The sequence below is a fragment of the Rhynchophorus ferrugineus genome, unplaced genomic scaffold (genome assembly GCF_030347505.1).
Source record: "Rhynchophorus ferrugineus isolate W39M unplaced genomic scaffold, kcgeb_rfMv2 rfM6, whole genome shotgun sequence".
Classification (NCBI taxonomy): Eukaryota; Metazoa; Arthropoda; class Insecta; order Coleoptera; family Curculionidae; genus Rhynchophorus; species Rhynchophorus ferrugineus.
The window spans coordinates 11,993,909-12,012,179 of record NW_027472585.1 but is presented as its reverse complement, the minus strand read 5'-3'; the positions used below and the strand labels follow the sequence as shown (position 1 = coordinate 12,012,179).

General features: G+C 31.3%; 4 protein-coding genes across 4 annotated transcripts in view; 3 read left to right on the top strand and 1 right to left on the bottom strand.

Moving 5' to 3' along the window:
• The first annotated feature begins 370 nt into the window (after positions 1–370).
• Positions 371–5,338, top strand: LOC143199178 (NF-X1-type zinc finger protein NFXL1). The gene is made up of 10 exons (XM_076409001.1): positions 371–519; positions 572–793; positions 848–1,303; positions 1,360–1,622; positions 1,677–1,907; positions 2,559–2,690; positions 3,814–4,025; positions 4,086–4,342; positions 4,397–4,770; positions 4,835–5,338. Exons 1-10 carry the CDS (start codon positions 498–500, stop codon positions 5,249–5,251), a joined length of 2,586 nt encoding a protein of 861 aa, XP_076265116.1. The 5' UTR covers positions 371–497; the 3' UTR covers positions 5,252–5,338.
• A 525-nt stretch (positions 5,339–5,863) lies between these two features.
• LOC143199182 (uncharacterized) lies at positions 5,864–8,670 on the top strand. Its single transcript, XM_076409006.1, has 6 exons — positions 5,864–6,211; positions 6,273–6,387; positions 6,440–6,607; positions 6,665–6,965; positions 7,020–7,395; positions 8,290–8,670. The coding sequence occupies exons 1-6, from the start codon at positions 6,101–6,103 to the stop codon at positions 8,587–8,589; spliced, it is 1,371 nt and encodes a 456-aa protein (XP_076265121.1). The 5' UTR covers positions 5,864–6,100; the 3' UTR covers positions 8,590–8,670.
• A 348-nt stretch (positions 8,671–9,018) lies between these two features.
• On the bottom strand, positions 9,019–12,349 carry LOC143199179 (uncharacterized). Its single transcript, XM_076409002.1, has 10 exons — positions 11,784–12,349; positions 11,340–11,723; positions 11,110–11,276; positions 10,739–11,057; positions 10,506–10,684; positions 10,179–10,453; positions 9,896–10,127; positions 9,570–9,812; positions 9,332–9,512; positions 9,019–9,272 (listed from the first exon to the last, which is right to left on the bottom strand). The coding sequence occupies exons 1-10, from the start codon at positions 11,826–11,828 to the stop codon at positions 9,120–9,122; spliced, it is 2,178 nt and encodes a 725-aa protein (XP_076265117.1). The 5' UTR covers positions 11,829–12,349; the 3' UTR covers positions 9,019–9,119.
• A 271-nt stretch (positions 12,350–12,620) lies between these two features.
• LOC143199188 (LIM homeobox transcription factor 1-beta) overlaps positions 12,621–18,271 on the top strand; it is a 36,202-nt gene continuing 30,551 nt past the window's right edge. The window contains exon 1 of the mRNA XM_076409012.1: positions 12,621–12,742. Within this exon, the coding sequence (XP_076265127.1) occupies positions 12,736–12,742 (7 nt within the window). The 5' untranslated portion in view covers positions 12,621–12,735. The remainder of the gene's footprint in view (positions 12,743–18,271) is intronic.

The window sequence follows — 18,271 nt, the reverse complement described above, 5'->3', positions numbered from 1 at the left end:
TGAGATCAGAAAAATAAAAGCCTGCCGAGTCGTAACAATTGGATGCAGGCCTCAGAAATAGACTTCTGACAATCCAATCATCATTTCTCATCTGAACAATCAGAAGGATCAAATGTCAATTTTCAATTTTTAGCAATTCTATGTTAAATGTACCAAATGAACAGTAAAATAATATATGAAGCGACATCTTTTAGGAAAATGACAAATTAGACCAAAAATGTTACTTAAAACATAAATACCATACTACAGAAACTCGTGGATATTAAAATAATTTCAATTAGTTTATATATATAATAGTTATATATAAATTTCTTCTAAAAACAATAATATAGTATATAACAGTTGCCCATATAAAACTATATAGGCAACTAAAGAAATAAAAGGTGACGTTTCATGTTACGTTTATTAAGAAGACGTAAAGTATGTTTAATAGGTTTTTCTAAAATAATGTCATTAAACAATTTATTACGATGAAAAACCAGTAATTAAATGTATATATGTATGTTAATTTAACATTAGGTAAGCATTGGTTTTCATTTTTTTTAACAAACTTAACCTACCATGTCTTCAGCAATGAATAATAATAGGGCCAAATCAAACCCCTGGAATAAAAATAAGGTCTCACAAAAACAAAGAAAAAATGCGACAAATTCGACAATTAGACCGACCCTGAATGCAGCTGAAGAAAAATTCAGGGAAGCACATACCAAATTACAGAATGCAGTGAAGAAACATATTAAAGACTATGAATCCTCATCTGAAGAAGAAGATATAGATTCTACGAATCTTATAGGTTGTTTTATTTGTAATAACATTGACAATAGAGGGTTCATCTTTGATTTTTCAGAGGAAATTTTGAAGCAATACACAAAAACTGGTGGAACAAATGATGAAGTATCTCGTACACAAACTTTCATTGAAGAATCTTTTCTATCTGGAGCAACCACCTGCCTTATTTGTATATCAAGAGTAAAAAGAGATGACCAAATATGGAGCTGTCTTAATTGTCATGGGGCTTTCCATTTAAATTGTATACAAAGATGGTCAAAAGATACAGTTACCCAATTAAAACAGAGAATAGAGGAACAAACCATATCAAATGTTAATAAACTATGCTGGTGCTGCCCTAAATGTAGATTTGAATATGCTCCAGACCAAACACCCATTAAATATGTATGTTTCTGTGCAAAAACTGAAAATCCAGCATATCAGCCATTTCTAGTACCTCACAGTTGTGGTGAAATATGTAAAAAGGATCTAGTACCTTACTGTGGTCATAAATGTTTATTACTGTGTCACCCAGGTTAGTAAATTTTAGCTTTTCTTCCTCAGAGAAATAATAGAACCAATGTGTTTTAGGGCCTTGTCCTCCTTGTCCAGTTACTGTTACAGTGGCATGTTTCTGTGGGAAACATCAACCTGTAACGAAGAGATGTAGCTTCAGAGGATGGTCTTGTGGCAACAGATGTGGAAAAGAGTTAACTTGCAAAAAGCATACTTGTAGTGAGCTATGTCATGACGGAGACTGTCAACCATGTTCAAAGAAAAGCATTCAGAAATGCATGTGTGGGTCACAACAAAAATTGAGGGACTGTAGTTCACCAATATGGCAATGTGATAAGGTAGAGTTCCAAATTTCAATGCTGTTGACTTAAAACTTACAAACACATTTACAGGTTTGTGACAAACCTCTTGATTGTGGTAAACACAAGTGCAAAGATGTCTGTCATGCTGGAGTATGTAATACATGTTTGTTAGCACTACCCAGGACATGTCCATGTGGCAAAACTAATTATCAACTACCATGTACAGAAGATGTACCCACTTGTCCAGATACATGTGAAAAATTGTTAGAATGTGGAGTTCATACCTGTAATTACAGATGTCATAAAGACAAATGTGGATTGGTAAGTTTGAAAGTTTCCAGTTGTTGACAGTTTTTCTTATTTTGTCCTTTATCATTTCTATATACAAAAAAGCATGTTTAAATCTTCAGATCCTTTTTCTGTTTTTCCTGTTGTCATGTATCCTAGAATTATATTTGTAATTTTTCTGTACATGGTACAACCACTTCTCAGTTCATGGCCAACTTTACTCTGTTTTATTGAATACACGAATGATTAACTTGAATACAAAAGTGTATCACCACTGGATAGTAGCGGAGTAGATCAGTCTATCCTATGTATACAATAATCTTATTTTATATCAGCTTGTTCTAATTTTATCTCACTTTCTTTGGTCATTATAGGGTTATATTTTTTTTGTTTCTTCCCCCTTTTCTATATATTCAGATTACTCTTTCATCCTTCCTTGTCATATCTGCCATTTCATTCTCTAATTCATAGTGAATTTTATTTAGTATTTGTTTTTTGCTACTTTCATTTCTTGTAATTTTATATCTTCTATTCTACTACATTCTTTCTTGATTTTTTCTTCATTTATTACATTCCTCTTCCATTATTTATAATCCCTATTGAATTACATTATTTCTTATCCTATTATCTCTTAAGTCTTATTACCTTCCTTAGTGATATAAAAATTATTATAGATTTTTTTAGTGTTTGGAAATTGTGACAAAATCGTGCAGATGTGGTCAACATACTAAAGAAATACAATGTTGCAAACAATATTTATGTGAAAGTAAATGTAAAAGAGTGAAAGATTGCAATAAGCATCCCTGTAATAGAAAGGTAAGATTAGCAACATATAATATGCCTATTTCCCATTATTTAAAAGTGCTTAATTAATCATTAGTCCAAAATTCCGTTAACGCCAGAACAGTGTGATTTATACATAGTTAAATTACTCAATAAACCTAAATGTCCATTGGCCATGGTATGACACTAAGAGGGCATGTTGGTTTTTTAATATTAATCATATACATCTATCACCTGTCATGCCAGTGTTTGAGAAAGTTGGAAAAAAGATCGCATGGGTGCTATTATATTTGTCTCACTCATACTTTTTATCATCGTTTTCTACTTTATTAGTGCATATTTTTTGCCCATACCTACAACTGATCTTCGATTATAGCTGTCAATGCACGCACCTCTTACTATTATAAGATATTGTTGTGGTCGATAACTGTCAGAATGATTTCAAATGTTTATTAATTTGCTCCTTATGCCAGTTATTGGTTTTATATAAGTATAAGCAAATAGGGTCTGCAATAAATATAAAAGTCTTCGAATTTCATTATTACAATGTATCTAGTTTCTATACTGACATAAAAACTGACTAGACCTCTAATATAAGATCTTTCCTCGAAAATACTTTTAAAATAAGTCAAGGGTCAAAGCAAAAAACAAGATGAGAATGAGACATTGTCTACGTTATTACAAATAACATTACAGCAAACACAAATCTAACTAGTGAAAATAATGTGACAAAAGTAAAAATTTACCATGACTTATACAAAAGCTCGTATAAATATAGACCAAAAGGAAAAAAAAAGTTTATTAGAAATGCGAAAAAAAGTCCTTTGTTAAGTAAAAGTAAAATGTTAAATTAAGTTTAAATCTACTTTTGGAAATATATAGTGGTAACCCTCACCATACTTAAAGTGTATTAAATTGTGGGTGTACTTACATTTTTTATAAAATATATGTTTTATTTATGTAATTTGATCAACTATCTGAAGCTATTTCCAATATCGGCAGTTCCACTTAAATTCAGTGCTAGGCGTAGTTCAGGTCATAGTTAAAGTAGATCCGATCGTCATTTTATATAAATGCGGTAAAAGTTACAATCTGGCGTTCACGGAATTTTGAACGACATAAAGTGCAGTCCATAAGACCTTTTTATGTTAACTAGTGTTGTGATGGCAACTGTCCACCCTGCGAAAAACCATGTGGGCAGACCCTCCAGTGCGGAAATCACAAATGTCAGTCGGTTTGTCATCGCGGCCCTTGTTTTCCATGCCAACAAACAAACACTGTGTCCTGCAGATGTGGTGGTACGAAGATCACAGTACCGTGTGGTAAAAAGCATCGCGTAAAACCACCGAAATGCTCCAAATTATGTTTGTAAGTAAGAAAAGTTAACAACTAGAGAGTAATTAATATATCCATCCTTAATTGTGTAAGATTACCGCCGGAATGTCATCATGACGCGCAAGAGAAACACAAGTGTCATTTTGGCGAGTGCCCCCCGTGCCGTCAAGTTTGTAACAAATCACGAACCACCTGTTCTCATCGGTGTTCGGCAAAATGTCATTCCTCGGTCAATGTCAAAATCGAAGCGCAGAAAGCTTCAATGCCCTGGGAGCAAACTTCACCGCAATTCGAGAAGCGTTGCCTCCCATGTCCCGATTGTAAAGAACCAGTTTTGGTAACGTGTTTAGGTTAGGAACTTTATCCCGTCTATTGAAACAAAATCTTTAGAATGCAAGTTTTAGGTGAACACGAAACATCAGCCTGGCCTTGTTTTCAGGCTACACCGTCCAGTTGTGGCAGACAGTGTGGGAGAATATTGATTTGCACCAATCACTCATGTACTTTATTGTGTCATACGGTAGATGGCGCCAACGACAAGGTTTCGGCGGGAACCAATTGTGAAAAATGTGAAAATCCTTGTTCTAAACCACAGCCCGAGGGTTGCACTCATTCCTGTCCGAAACAATGTCATCCAGGATCCTGTCCTCCGTGTAAACAAATGTTAAGAATCAAGTGTCACTGTGGTTTAACACAACCATATGTTTCATGCTCCGATTGGTTAAATGTCGACAAAAGAGAAGAATTACAAAGTTGCGGAAATCAATGCCCTAAAAATGTAAATATTACCCCTATTTTCTTCGTTAACACTGCTCATTAACGACATCTATCTGATATTTTAGTATCCCTGTGGACATCGATGCAAAACCAACTGCCACTCCGGTGACTGCCCCAATCCCGAGTTGTGCAAAAAGAAAATGAAGATAACCTGCAAGTGCAAGAGACTAAAAAAAGAATTCCAGTGCGAGGCGATCCGTAAAGGTCTCGCCGTTGTCGAATGCGATGATGTTTGCAAACAAAAGCAGGAGGAAGAACGAAAGAAACGAGATGCCGAAGAGGCGATCAAACTGAAGGAACGGCAGCTGAAAGAGCAGAAGGAACTGGAGGAATACGAGAAAAAATACGGGGGTAAAAAGAGGAGTAAGAAACGGAACGTCAACGAAGAAGTAGAGAGCCAAAGTTCTACGGGAAAATATTGGATTATTATTGCATTGTTTATTGGGGTCACATCGCTAGTGATATATCAAGCCTTAAATTAGTAAAATGCTTCTTTTCATTGGAATTGATAGTATAGGATAGGATAACTTATGAATTATCGTAAGAATATAAATAAACGTAAAAATAAATGAGTTTTACTTCACTTACGATAGTTATTCAAAAATATAACGTGTCATATTAAACTTTGAAAACAATTTAAACCTACTACGTGTATTGTAGACATCGGACGTTAATAGTGTCTAATTTTGTTAAAAAAATTAATTTAATATGCAACTAGATCTACTATAAAAACGAATATATTTTTAATACCTGGAAATATTCATAAAAATCATAACATAGTTTATTATAATTTAATATAGCATTATGAAATAATACTCTACAATAATTAACTCTAGCTCTTTCCGTTTGAGATTTCATGCCGGTTGCATTTAGGTTGTTTCTAATATCTCTGAAAGTTTTTAATTTAACACTAATAGAAGTTTCAAATGTCACATTATAAGTAATATTTCGTGCTAATAAAATTAACTCTTTATACAAATGTTTATTTAACAAAACGCAAGTATTCATAAACTCAATAACATCTTTTCATATAATGTAACAAAACCAGATAACGTAATATCAATATATATCATGTAAATTTTTTAAGCGGGTTCAGTGATTCGTTAACTATTAAAAACATAATTATTTTTAACCTTAAATATAATCTGAACAACGTGTTACTTCATAATTAATAAATATAGCGCTCAATTCGGTAATCATATCAAGATTAGTTTTGTTTATCTTGAAAGTACATGGTTTTCATGTTAAAATAAATTCGATAAGCAATCATAACGTTTAGTAATTGTTAAAAGTGATAACACACTCAAGAAAATTTATGAAAGCACTATAAAATGGTACAAATTGATTTCAATGTTCAAAATAAGGTGTTTCACTTGAGCGACATGAACGCCAACGATTTGTTGAACCCAGGAACGGAACTACATGACTTAAAGTATGATGGTGTAAGTCTTACTTGCTTGTTTTAATCCTATACTATAGCCGTAAATAATTTTACTGGTGTAGTTTTTGGATTGGTTTGTTTCGGTTACTGATCCGCGAATCCACTGGCAACATCAACCTACCTATGTGATTTCTCAGTTTGCGTTTTTGTTTGGTGGCCTTGCAACTTTGATACATGGTAAGAATGAATTTTATAAGAAATGTACATGACCTCATGTTTATGTTTGTAGCTTTAAAAAGAGGAGGCCGTTTACCATGGCTTTGGCTAGGAGTGATACTTCATGGTTTCGTCGTGGAATGTCTATCTTATATCAGTCCAGATATTGATAATTTTTGGCATTCACAGACATTTATAATATTTTTCGCAAGACGGTTGCCTCTTCATATAATTTTTCTGTGTAAGTACTTCATTACAATGGCCGATCTTGAAATATAACGCTTTTATTAAACTGCAGATGCCTGTTTTCTGTATAATTCATCAGTGGCGGTAGCCAAAATGAAATTACCCAAATGGGCAGAGCCTTTTGCCGTTGGTTTAGTCGTCGTTTTGATCGATATACCGTATGACATCGTGAGCGTGCGATTTGCTCACTGGTTCTGGCACGACACTGATCCAAACATTTATGATAGGCACTATTATGTGCCGTGGAACTCCTATTATTTCCATACAACTTTTGCCGCTAGCTTCACCTTTTGGTTCCACTATTTCAGGAGATTAATGTGTCCCAGTAACGGAAAATGGATCTGCTCTAAAAGGTGCAGATGAAAAAATACAAGTAACAAAAATACTCAAGTAACATTTTTTCTCAGTGTTATTCGAGAACTGTTTGCCACGATGCTCGCTGCAGTAATGGGACCTATAGGAGGCATAATTCTATTTCTCCCAATCTACCATCCACTCCATGACGGTTACAAAATCCATTCCGAGGTCACGTTCTTCATTCTGTTCACCATATCATTGGTGATCATATGGAGTGCGGATAGGAAGCCTCGAAATGAGTCTACCAAGAGCAAAACCAAGCTGCACTGGACCACAAAACTCATATGCCTTCATTTAATTATACACTACTCGTCGTTCTTGTCCATGACGATATTTTTCAATCCTGAAGATGAAATTGCTACTGGAGTTAAGGAAACGATCGGACCATGTGATGAATATTCATCCATAATGACGGCTTCAGGGAAGGTATATAAAATAGTATAGGGTAATTTATTCATATTCAATTATTACGATTCCTAAATTGGTCACCTGGTTTCCCCAAAGTTAGTCATTTTTACTGTTCATAGTTTAATACGTGAATGATGCAGTTAGGTATAACCACTATTATAACAAAAAAAAGGTCAAAGGTAAATAATAAGATACATACTATCAAATAAACAATTGCAGATAACTAAGGCATATTAGAGATAGTTGGCTTCATATTATATTAGAAGTCACGTCGAAGAAAGTTGCGGTACTTGGTTTTTCAAATAACGAACCCTAATTGATTGTTTTCGACATATTTGCAGCGTAAATTGATAAAACTACAGTTATAACAGGGGTATCAATATTACTTGTATTCTTCAGCTTTATCTTCGATATATCCATCGAAGACAAATAACTGCTCTCCTACTGATTACATTAAAAGTTTTTTAATAAACGTGAATATCTTGCAATTATTAAAATGATTACCCCCAACTTTGCTTCTTTTTATTACAATGTATTGTTACTATATACATTTTTCAGCCTACATTTATCTAAAAAAAATTTAATCGAGACAGAATACTATTCCAGACACGTGCGACCTTTCTTGGCGATAATATCGAAATATAAAACAATTTTTAATGAAACAGTTAAACAATTCTATCCATGGCATTAAACATTATATGTATAATTATTTGATGTGGGGTTTTACAAATTAAAAAACACTCGGTGAGTATTCCGTGACTAAAAGTTTAGCAACTCCTTATCTAGATTTATAAACGATTTAATGTTTTTTAGCGGCACACAGCTGAATGAATATAAATGATTTTGTCGCCAGTACAATATTCACTTAAAAACGCCTGACTTACAAACCAAATAATCACCTCTACATTTTAGATATTATCCAAAAGAAAATACTTATGTCCCACTGATTACGATGAAAAATATTTCGACTGGAGTTGTCTACCCGGCAAGAAGCCCCCATCTAACGGAGCCCGATGGTATACTGCTTGTGGCGTTCCCTTTGAGAATCGAGCCGAATACATAGTCATTATATCATTACTCTGCTTTCTAGCAGCGAATGTTTTTTATCAGCTTCATTTCCGGTCTTCCGGCGATGATGTATACAACGAGAAGAATAGAAAAGAACAAAATGCTCCCAGTAAGCAAGCATTAAAACAAAAGAAAAGGGCATAGGGTTGCCATGATATATCAAAAACAAAATAATTTTTACTTTGATAAATAAAAATCTTTTATATATTACTACTATATTTTATACATTACTGTGTTTTATTCAGGCACACTTGATTTTTTTATTAAATAAATACAAACGTCGATAATATATTTTATATATATACTTGTGTAATTTTCAATGGATAGTTGAAATCCGTTGCGTTATATATGAGCAGTCCCCTATAGATCTATATTATATTAATTTTAAAAAATCCCTGTAAGTATATTACTATAATTACTAAAATAATATGTATTTTATCAACATGACTTTAGATTTTTCACTGACAATGTATATAATGAGAAAAACAAATGAATAAAATGCAACCAATAAGAAAGCATTGACATAAAATAATTTTTATTTTAACAAATAAGAGGTTTAATAATACAAAAATATACTTGTCGCATTTATTTTAACACCCATATAAAAGTTAACACCTGTTTTATAAGTAGACCAACAACAAATGTATTAAACTTGCTAACAATCACTATAAAAATTATTCTATTATATGAAATTCAACCATTTTCCATGGATGACTAGAAATGCTCTGCCTGATACACACTGCATCCACAAAAGGATATTGACAAAAATTCACTACAGTTCTGATATGTTCAGTAAACACCTCCAAAAAATTTCTAGTATCTTCATTCTACAATTTAAAAATTATGAGAGATAAATACATGAGACAATAAAAATCTGATTACATACACTATCATCAGACTGAGGAAATGTTTTAGTAAAGTCTATATAATTCAATCCAATACTTGAGAATGTTCTCAAGAAACTTTGAACTTCTTTTTCCTGAGTGAAGCCTAATAGATCATAGAGAAAATCTTCATTATCTGTATATATTTTAAATGTAGATGTAACAGCATCTTGAACTAAGAGACTGAAAGATGACAGACAAAATAAAACAAAAATGATGAAAACTTGAGTTATCAAGTACCTCATTTTTATTTCCACGCGATTTTTACTAAAATCAGAGTTGGCCATTTCTGAATCTGGACAACAATTCGCTCTTAATACCGAATGGCATTTGTAGCAATACAAGTTAAATTTAAGATTTAATATCGCTATAAGTAGAAACTTCCCATTGACTATACAGTTTTGTGGTAGATATTCATACATTCCTAACAAAACTTGAGGGCTTTTTTTTCTCCATAACCAAGTTGATCTATCGGTAAAACATCTGTAACAATATTACTAAAGATTTTTGGGCCTTTTTCCATTATAAGTATAAAAATTATTCCAACAATTATCAGCAAAACTTACAAATTCACTGATGAAAACAACATCTTCGGAGTGTACTCTAGTATTTCAAAAGATGTAAAGACTGTAGTTTTTACATAATTGTTTTTATGTACCTGAACATGTTTAACTATGATTTTCATATCATTGATTAATCCTAGGGGATATCTGTAATTGTCACGGTCAGTGAAATATAATGTAATATATTTCTTATGATCAGAGTCATATAAATCTAGTTGCATTTGATTGTTTTTTCCTAAACACAAGAAAATGAATAAATTATAATATTATACTGTTACAGTTTTACCTGGTATACCAAAATGTGACATATTCTTATGTCTTTTGGCTATAAAAGGTGGGAATTTGTTGCCTTGTATTGTCTTTTTGGAAACCATCAAACTCAATGAAATAACTTCATTTTCTTTACATTCCATTATTTGATTTAAGTCTATACTCTTATTCAGTTGAACATCAGGATTATCACAGGTTTCTTGAAATACCGCGTCTTCACTAATTTTGAATAAATATTTTGCTGTTCTTAGTCCATAAAGCTCCTTATAACAAATTATATTTAATTTTTCCCTAAAATCACATTCAAGTTTTCTTTTTCTATACAAATCTGATACAGACTTACATATCTTTATTATAATATATATTATAAAATTTATTCTCTTTTAGAAAAGGATATATTTTGGAATATTTGCCATGTAAAATAATAAATATTGCTGAAGCTGGTGACAAGGTTTTACCATTTTTTTCATGAACCAACAGTTCAATCCAATATTCTGGAACACTGTTATAGCCAAAAACAATCTTAATTAATTTTTACTCCCTGCTGTTCTTTGAAATATATACATTTTAACATACTTCTGACTTCCGGAGTATTTGAACTTTCAATGAATTTCCTCTATCTCTGCATATATCAGTTCTATTTAGTAATAATTGTTCTGAATGTTCCCTTTCCATTTTCTGCACTATTGATATATCTGATGATTTAATCAAAATGTAGTTTAAGGTATTTACACTGTCTTCTTCAAATATTTCAGTAAAAACCAGCCACTTATTGATAACTACATAACTATCTAATATGGCTGGATCAACAATATTTTCATAAAACAATAAAGGTATTTGGTTAATATGATCTTTTAAAATAAACCATCCATAATGGAAATCAAATTCAATATATCTATAAGAATTAAACACAAATATAGTATTCGAAAAAATATATACATTGTTACCCAAATAATAAGTCACTATTGCAATTGGCTTTATACACTGACTGACTGGGAAAGACTCCATAATGAAACATGTCACTAAATTTCAAAAATGAGTAATTTCGAGAATCCTTATTGACATAATCTAAATCTGTTGGTACTTTGATATTAATATTTTCAAAGTTACTACACTAAAATATTGATAAACCTAAATATTTAAATATATTTAGCTGCAGAACTGTTAAAGTACTTACATTGTTTTTATTATTGCGAGTTAAATGTCCAAAAATTAATTTAATCATTTTCTGCATGGTGCTATTTGATACATAATTGAATTTTCTTAAGATTTTATCTATAGACATTAATAAATGTTCATTGCAGTTGTTAGTCCTTAAAAAATTATAAAAATCAATATCTGTAGAGTTTGTTAATTTCATAACAGAAGGGAATTGAGAATTAGTTAATGGACCAATAACTGCAGTATAAGTTGGTCCATGAAATGCGATAGGGTCCACGATTTCTACTTTGTCTGCTAGTTTAGGGAATACCCCTTCATTTTTTGTTAAATCAATATAAATCCGGAATTTATCATCAATTTCAAAATAAAGCAAAGAGAACTCAATTTTTGTCACAGTGCCCTAAAACAGCATATAATTATTAATACATTCCACGTTTATTAATTAAATAATTATATATACCTTTATAATCTTGTCGTATTGAAACTTGCTTTTAAAAGTACTCATATTTTGGTAAGTAAAAATAATATATAATCAAAAGGCAAAAATGGAATTGACCAAAACATTCATCTAAAACTGACAGTTAAAAATATGTTACGCTAAGTATAACTAGTTGCCTATAGTCAATTATCAATCTACAAAATTAAACTTTGTTATATCTTTAGATGATATAAATCGGAGTGTACTCTGTGGATATAAATGTACATTGTAAAAAAATATGATTAACACTTTATATCAGTAAATCAATGTCCTTTATCCAACGTTTATTTCGGCGAACATTAGAAAATAAGTGTAAAAAAAAATTTAACTGACATTAATTTCTTTACATATACTACAATAAGTTACAAAAATTCTGTATAATTTAGTATATATAAATATTATTCGCATAAAAATAAATGTGTTGTTATTATCTTGAATAGTAGATTTGTACTAGTACACATACTATCGATTTTACTTAAGAATATCATACAAGCTTCTCAAAGAAAATAAAAGAACATCAGAAAAAGAGTAAAAACGACGAATTGACTGGCAACAAAAAAGTTCCTACATCAGCACTTATCCATCAGAAAGCCGTCGTACGTCACCAACGTCAACTCTCGTCAAATCATCAAAAATTTACCGGGCGCTGCCTTATCCCCACCATCGAAGTTAGACCACTCCCACCGATATCAGGGCTCCCCCGATGGGTCGGCGTCAGGCGCCGCGACGCCCCGCCCATATTGGCGCCGGCGTCGAAATGGCGTCGTTCGGAGTGGCCGCCAGATAGCGCGATTCCGACTCGCGGATCAAAGTGGTTGATGAAATTTGAGTGGCTTGGTGATTTGAGTTAAAAAAATTGTAAATAGAGGTTTTGGTTAATTTTTACAAAATATATAATCTATTATTTAATTCTGTGACATAACGATCGAACTTCATGATGGGTAAAATATATGTTTAGTCTATCTTATGTTTAATTTGCCACACAGTTTGCAATTATATTTTTTGCATGCTTTATTTATGATTTATTTTCGCTTATTATCATATTATGTAAACAGATTATATTGTACCAACCAAAATATATATACCTCCTATTATTTGAATGCAAATACTGTTAATATTTGTGCAATATAAGTCATACAAATTTTGTTTCATTAATGAAATATTAATCTATTCGTGTTTGTAGTTCAAATTTTATTAAGAAATAAAATGTATTGAATGACGTGACATTTAAAAGAATTTTAATATATAATGGTATTTTAAAATTTGTAAATGTAGGTTAGAAAATTAGGCGAAGTTAATATAACTAAAATATTTTTTTGTAAAAAATAAAAATATAGATAAACTAAAAATATTAATACAAAAGTATAAAGGCTGCTGCAGAACAAGGGATTATTATATTTAACTCGAAATTTTTGTATATTATTCTATTAATAGGTATTATCAAGCGAAAATATTGATAAAATTTTGAATATATTGCTTGGTAGAACACATAAACATCATATTTCTTATAATTGATTTCTTTTGTTTCTGTCACGTATGACTATATTTTTAAAGTGCCTATGACTATCTTCTCGCTTTATTTGTGCATTATATATTTAGTTATTAAAATATTAATTCATCACCCAAATAACTAATTCCATTGTGATTTTAAAAAGAACGAAGAAAAGAAGGAAAGAAGTGTCGTACTTTTTCAATTCTATAGATAAACATTAACAACAACTTTTCTAAATATTTAATTTAATTGGTACCGTGTGCTTACGTTATTGCTTTATAAAAATATATTATAGACTAACAAAACACGAAAATTTATATCTATAATAAAATGTTTTATGTTCTTAGGTATTCACATAATATTATTAGTTCATCCTTAAAGAAATATGTTAATTAATTTTTGATTCAACTAATTACTATAATTATCGTACAAGTGCTATAATTGACTTTTGTTTGGTTATATTAAATTCGTTCTTATATTAATACTATATTAATTTATTATTATATTAATTCGTTATTCAAAGTTTTTTTAGTAATTCGTCGTGGATATTTGTGACGACGAAACATTACAATGTTGCCGCATCAACTCTGAGTTTTAGTTCAGTTTGGCTTTGACATACAAGAAAATTCTAATCTAAATGAAATAATTGAACAAAAATGTTATCAAATATAATTTATTTTAATATTATAGTACATCTAATACATATATTATCGAAGGACTTAAAACTACAATTAAGAAAACACGTATAATAGTTTGTAGGTTAGATTTGTTTTGTTTACATTGAACTCTTTTCCACACCATCCATAAAGTAGAGTTTCTAGGCGCGTTTTTTATGTAGTGGTATCCCTCTGGAGGCCTAATCCACATAATTAACAATTGTATATCTGAGAAACGTATTACTTTCATTCGAGAGCATATTTACTTTTTATGTTTAGTTCTTGTTTCCTTCGATGATGTGTTTACTTGGCAGGTCATCTTGCTATCACTGTATTTTTATTTCTTCTGCTACTACTTGTGTACACCATTCTTGATAAAATTAATCACTGAATTCTGTCTAATGCATTTACCATATCTACAAAACAGTTAGAATTCATTCTCTCTTCATATTTTCTAACCTAATGCTCATGTTTAATTTTGAACAATTACAATCATATCTGTGCACACAAATCTTTCACGCCCTACAATACCATTTTCTACAGTTATATTCAATTAATTATGTGCATACCTTCCGTTGTTTCCACTCTAATATAAAATAATAGAACAAAAATGTTATCAAATATAATTTATTTTAACATTACAGTAGATCTAAAAACTACAGTTAATTATACAGCCGCAATAGTTTATAGGTTAGAGTTATAACCTTTTATCAATATAGCTTTCAAGTATTTTGCATACGTCTGAGTCTGAGACGACTTTGACAAACTCATTAGTTTACGTGTTCGAACTAATCAGACAGCATTGTCTCTTCTTAACTAGAATAAAATGAGAAGGAAAATATTGTCTGATTCTGAACCAATTTACAATATGCGGCAGGCGTACATTAAACATCTTGATGACGTATGTACAAAAAAACTTTGAATACATTATATATATATATATATCATGCAACTTAGAGATTTCATTTATATTTATATATTTTTAGGTTATATTTAAATAAATATTTGATACGTTTTATTTTATGTTTATTTTTTATTGATAAATAATAAAATGTATGGACTTTTCACATATTTAGGGTATATATTATGGTTTTATTAACTTATTATATTAGGCCTACAGATTAGTTGTTGGTCAACTAATAGCTAGTTATCTTTATCGTCAAAAATCGGTACAATATTTTATACTCAAAGTATTGTTCATCGATAGCTGCTACTTTTTCCTATCATTCCGGTAACTTGGGGATTCTATCTTGAAAGAACGATGTGACTCTTGAGAATATCTACGAATCGACCTATTTTTTGGTATCTTCATAAGAAATGATGCACTGCTCAGACAGGTCACGACTAATATGTCGAAACAAGCAGTAATCAGGAGGAGCAAGGTCTGGTGAATACGGCGGGTGGGGTAGCACTTACCATTTTAATGTTTCCAAATGTGTTTTCACCGGTTTTGCAACATGTGGTCGAGCGTTAACGAAAAGTGGAACGAAGAGTCGATGAAGAAAGCGATTTCCATTGGTGGTTTCATTAGGTGTTAGCAGTGCATAGTATACACAACCTTGTCATGGATTCGGCTTTACTATTGATGTTGCTGCATGACTGGGTGGTCTCTATGATGCTTATTACTTTGTATTATCATAATGGATCCACCTTTCATCACCAGTAACAATACCATACAAAAAACCTTTTCGATATTGACTTTGAAACCGCATTTCACATGTGAAAACTCCTTTTGTGACTTCAAATCATACAGTATTAGCTCATTTCCATGTTCTTCAAACGTACCTGCAATTACACCCAACAATTGCGTAAATTGTTCTTGTGATTTACACAAATCATCATTGATGCCTTCAAATTCCTGTTTTCAAGTTTTGTTTTTGTCTGTCCAGAACGCTCTTTGCGTTGTGTCTTTCTCTGCGCAAAATCACTATTTTTAAAACTTCAAAACCAGAGTTTACACAGCATTCGATGTCTTTCAAAACTAAACAAAAAATTGAAACTTCCCGCAAATGTAATCCAGACCTTTTCAATGAACTGGAAACATCTTTTGTTTCACACTTCGACACAATGTCACATACTAAAAAGTGAACACGGTTAATGAGGTTTCAACATGAAGTTGATTACAGATGTACTCGTTGATATTTATTACATAGTAACGCCATATGTTATAAATCCTTAGAATTAATTTATGTATAATAAAATTACATACATTCTCTACCTAAATTGACGTATATACATTTTTAGGTTATATTAAACTCGTTATATTAGATATTTGTTATATTATCTATATAATCAGTAAAATATAGTTATTGCTTATCTGAAAACCTATTTAATTATATTATTTATCGATATATAATAACAACAAATATTAGTCTATTCATAATAGCAGTGTACTTACGTCATCGCGGTTGAATTAAAAGTTGTAAATTCGTTTTAAAATCAGACATTATTTTAGCTTCTTATTTTAATCTAGTTAAAAAAAGATACAATTCTGTTTGATGCGTCCGAACATACATATAACATTAAATAACAATTATTGTACATTTAACGCATAAATTATAAACTATAGTTAATTAAAAAGCCACGATAGTTTATGGGTTAGAGTTTTTTAATTATATTTACATTGAAATATTTCCTAAACCACCTGTGGTATTCCCTAGAGGCTTAATCAACCTAATTAATCATTGTACCTAATGTTTAGTTCTTGTCTCCTGCGTTGCTGTAAAAATATTCGGCTATCACTGTATTTCTCCATAGTCTCTTCTGTTACAACCTGTGTACATTTTTCTGCATAAATTAGATTTTATCATTGAACTGTCTCTAATGTATTTGCCATATCTGCTAAACAGTTAGTATTCATTCCCTCATACATTTTAACTCATGTATATTCTGAACAACAACACACACATATCTATTCGCATAAATCTTTCACACTCTACAATATGATTGTCTACAGTTATCACCTATAGTCGCTTCCACTCTTATCACTCTGTTTTGATATTGTCAGCATTATCCGGCATAATCCCACATCCAGAAAGTTTCATTCACTCTGTCACATGCTGAGCCAGTATTCAAGTTAATAACTTCCAATTTAACACTAGTTCACAATTACACATCCTTAATTACAGCTTTTGCCAACCACTTCTTTTGCTGGATTCCTGTTTCTAGCATAGAGAGCCTGGATTGAATATATCTACAATGAATGTTTAAGTAATATTATGATTTACAAAACCTAATCAAATGTTATTCTAACCCTTTGCTATCAACTTAACTCCAAATAATAATAGTATCAATATTTATCTCTCTAACGCATTTTACTGGTAACCCATTACCCCATTATCTCATCCTTGGTCTAAGTTATTGATTAGAGAGTTAACCTGTTTCTGACTGAATCGAAGAACTTTTGCAGGCTGATTCGGTCACATGTTCGAATTTATCCGACAGCACTGTACGCTTTTTTAACTGGAATAATAAGAGAAGAAAAATGGTGTCTTGTTTATTCACTGCTATTTTGAATAGACTATATGTTGACATATTTAGGTTATGTTTCAGTCAGGCAACTAAAGATACATTATTACATTTTATTTGTAATTTAATGATATCTTCAAACGAATCTGATAAAAATCTAATAACTGATGGTTATATAAAAGATAGTCCCCATAAAATATTTTTGAGTGTTCGCTCGAATTTTTACTGTTGCCGCCGTTCGGTTACACCTTTTATTAAAACGTATAAATTAGAAGACGTGACAACTACGCCGCTTTCCGAAAGGCTGTTAATTTTTACGACCATAAAGACTTGACAATACGAGCAATGTAAACAGCTTTTTCATCTGTCAGTCTACGATAGAATAAACACGGAAAACTCATTAGATTGTCTCCATTAACGAAAAACGCCCGCTAGTCCACACCGGCCGGACACAATATCCCTAAAATGGAACATATTGTATGGTTGAGGTTCTTTTATGTTGGCAAATTTGTTTTATGTCACATTACTACGGCTGTACATAGCAAACAATGCCGAGCTATTCAGTAGATGCTATATTTGCGTTCTTATTTTATAACTCCGATCAGTAGTTAATTTACATGATAACTATAATACCTCTCCATAAGCTCATATTGAAATTTAATATTTAGAAGATATTAAAACCAGGTGCTTGTAAAATTATCATTTTTGCAACAACAGGTTTTTCAATTAGTTCAAAAGACGTCAGTAATCGTCTGTAGTAACAGCTTCATTCGGTTTTAGCAGTTTGCAACGCTTCACATCTTGTTGATCCCAATACATGCACAGCAACACTTTATGGCCGTGAATATTGCGGT

Excerpts from the sequence above, each read along its gene's own strand:
- LOC143199178 (XM_076409001.1), top strand. The coding sequence starts at position 498 with ATGTATGTTAATTTAACATTAG. Across the intron at positions 1,623-1,676 it reads CAATATGGCAATGTGATAAG|GTTTGTGACAAACCTCTTGA; the intron begins GTAGAGTTCCAA and ends ACACATTTACAG. Across the intron at positions 1,908-2,558 it reads ATAAAGACAAATGTGGATTG|TGTTTGGAAATTGTGACAAA; the intron begins GTAAGTTTGAAA and ends AGATTTTTTTAG.
- LOC143199182 (XM_076409006.1), top strand. The coding sequence starts at position 6,101 with ATGGTACAAATTGATTTCAATGTTCAAAATAAGGTGTTTCACTTGAGC. Across the intron at positions 6,608-6,664 it reads TCTTCATATAATTTTTCTGT|ATGCCTGTTTTCTGTATAAT; the intron begins GTAAGTACTTCA and ends ATTAAACTGCAG. Across the intron at positions 6,966-7,019 it reads AAATGGATCTGCTCTAAAAG|TGTTATTCGAGAACTGTTTG; the intron begins GTGCAGATGAAA and ends ATTTTTTCTCAG.
- LOC143199179 (XM_076409002.1), bottom strand. The coding sequence starts at position 11,828 with ATGAGTACTTTTAAAAGCAAGTTTCAATACGACAAGATTATAAAG. Across the intron at positions 11,058-11,109 it reads AATAGTGACTTATTATTTGG|ATATATTGAATTTGATTTCC; the intron begins GTAACAATGTAT and ends TAATTCTTATAG. Across the intron at positions 10,454-10,505 it reads ATATATTATAATAAAGATAT|GGAAAAATTAAATATAATTT; the intron begins GTAAGTCTGTAT and ends ATGTGATTTTAG.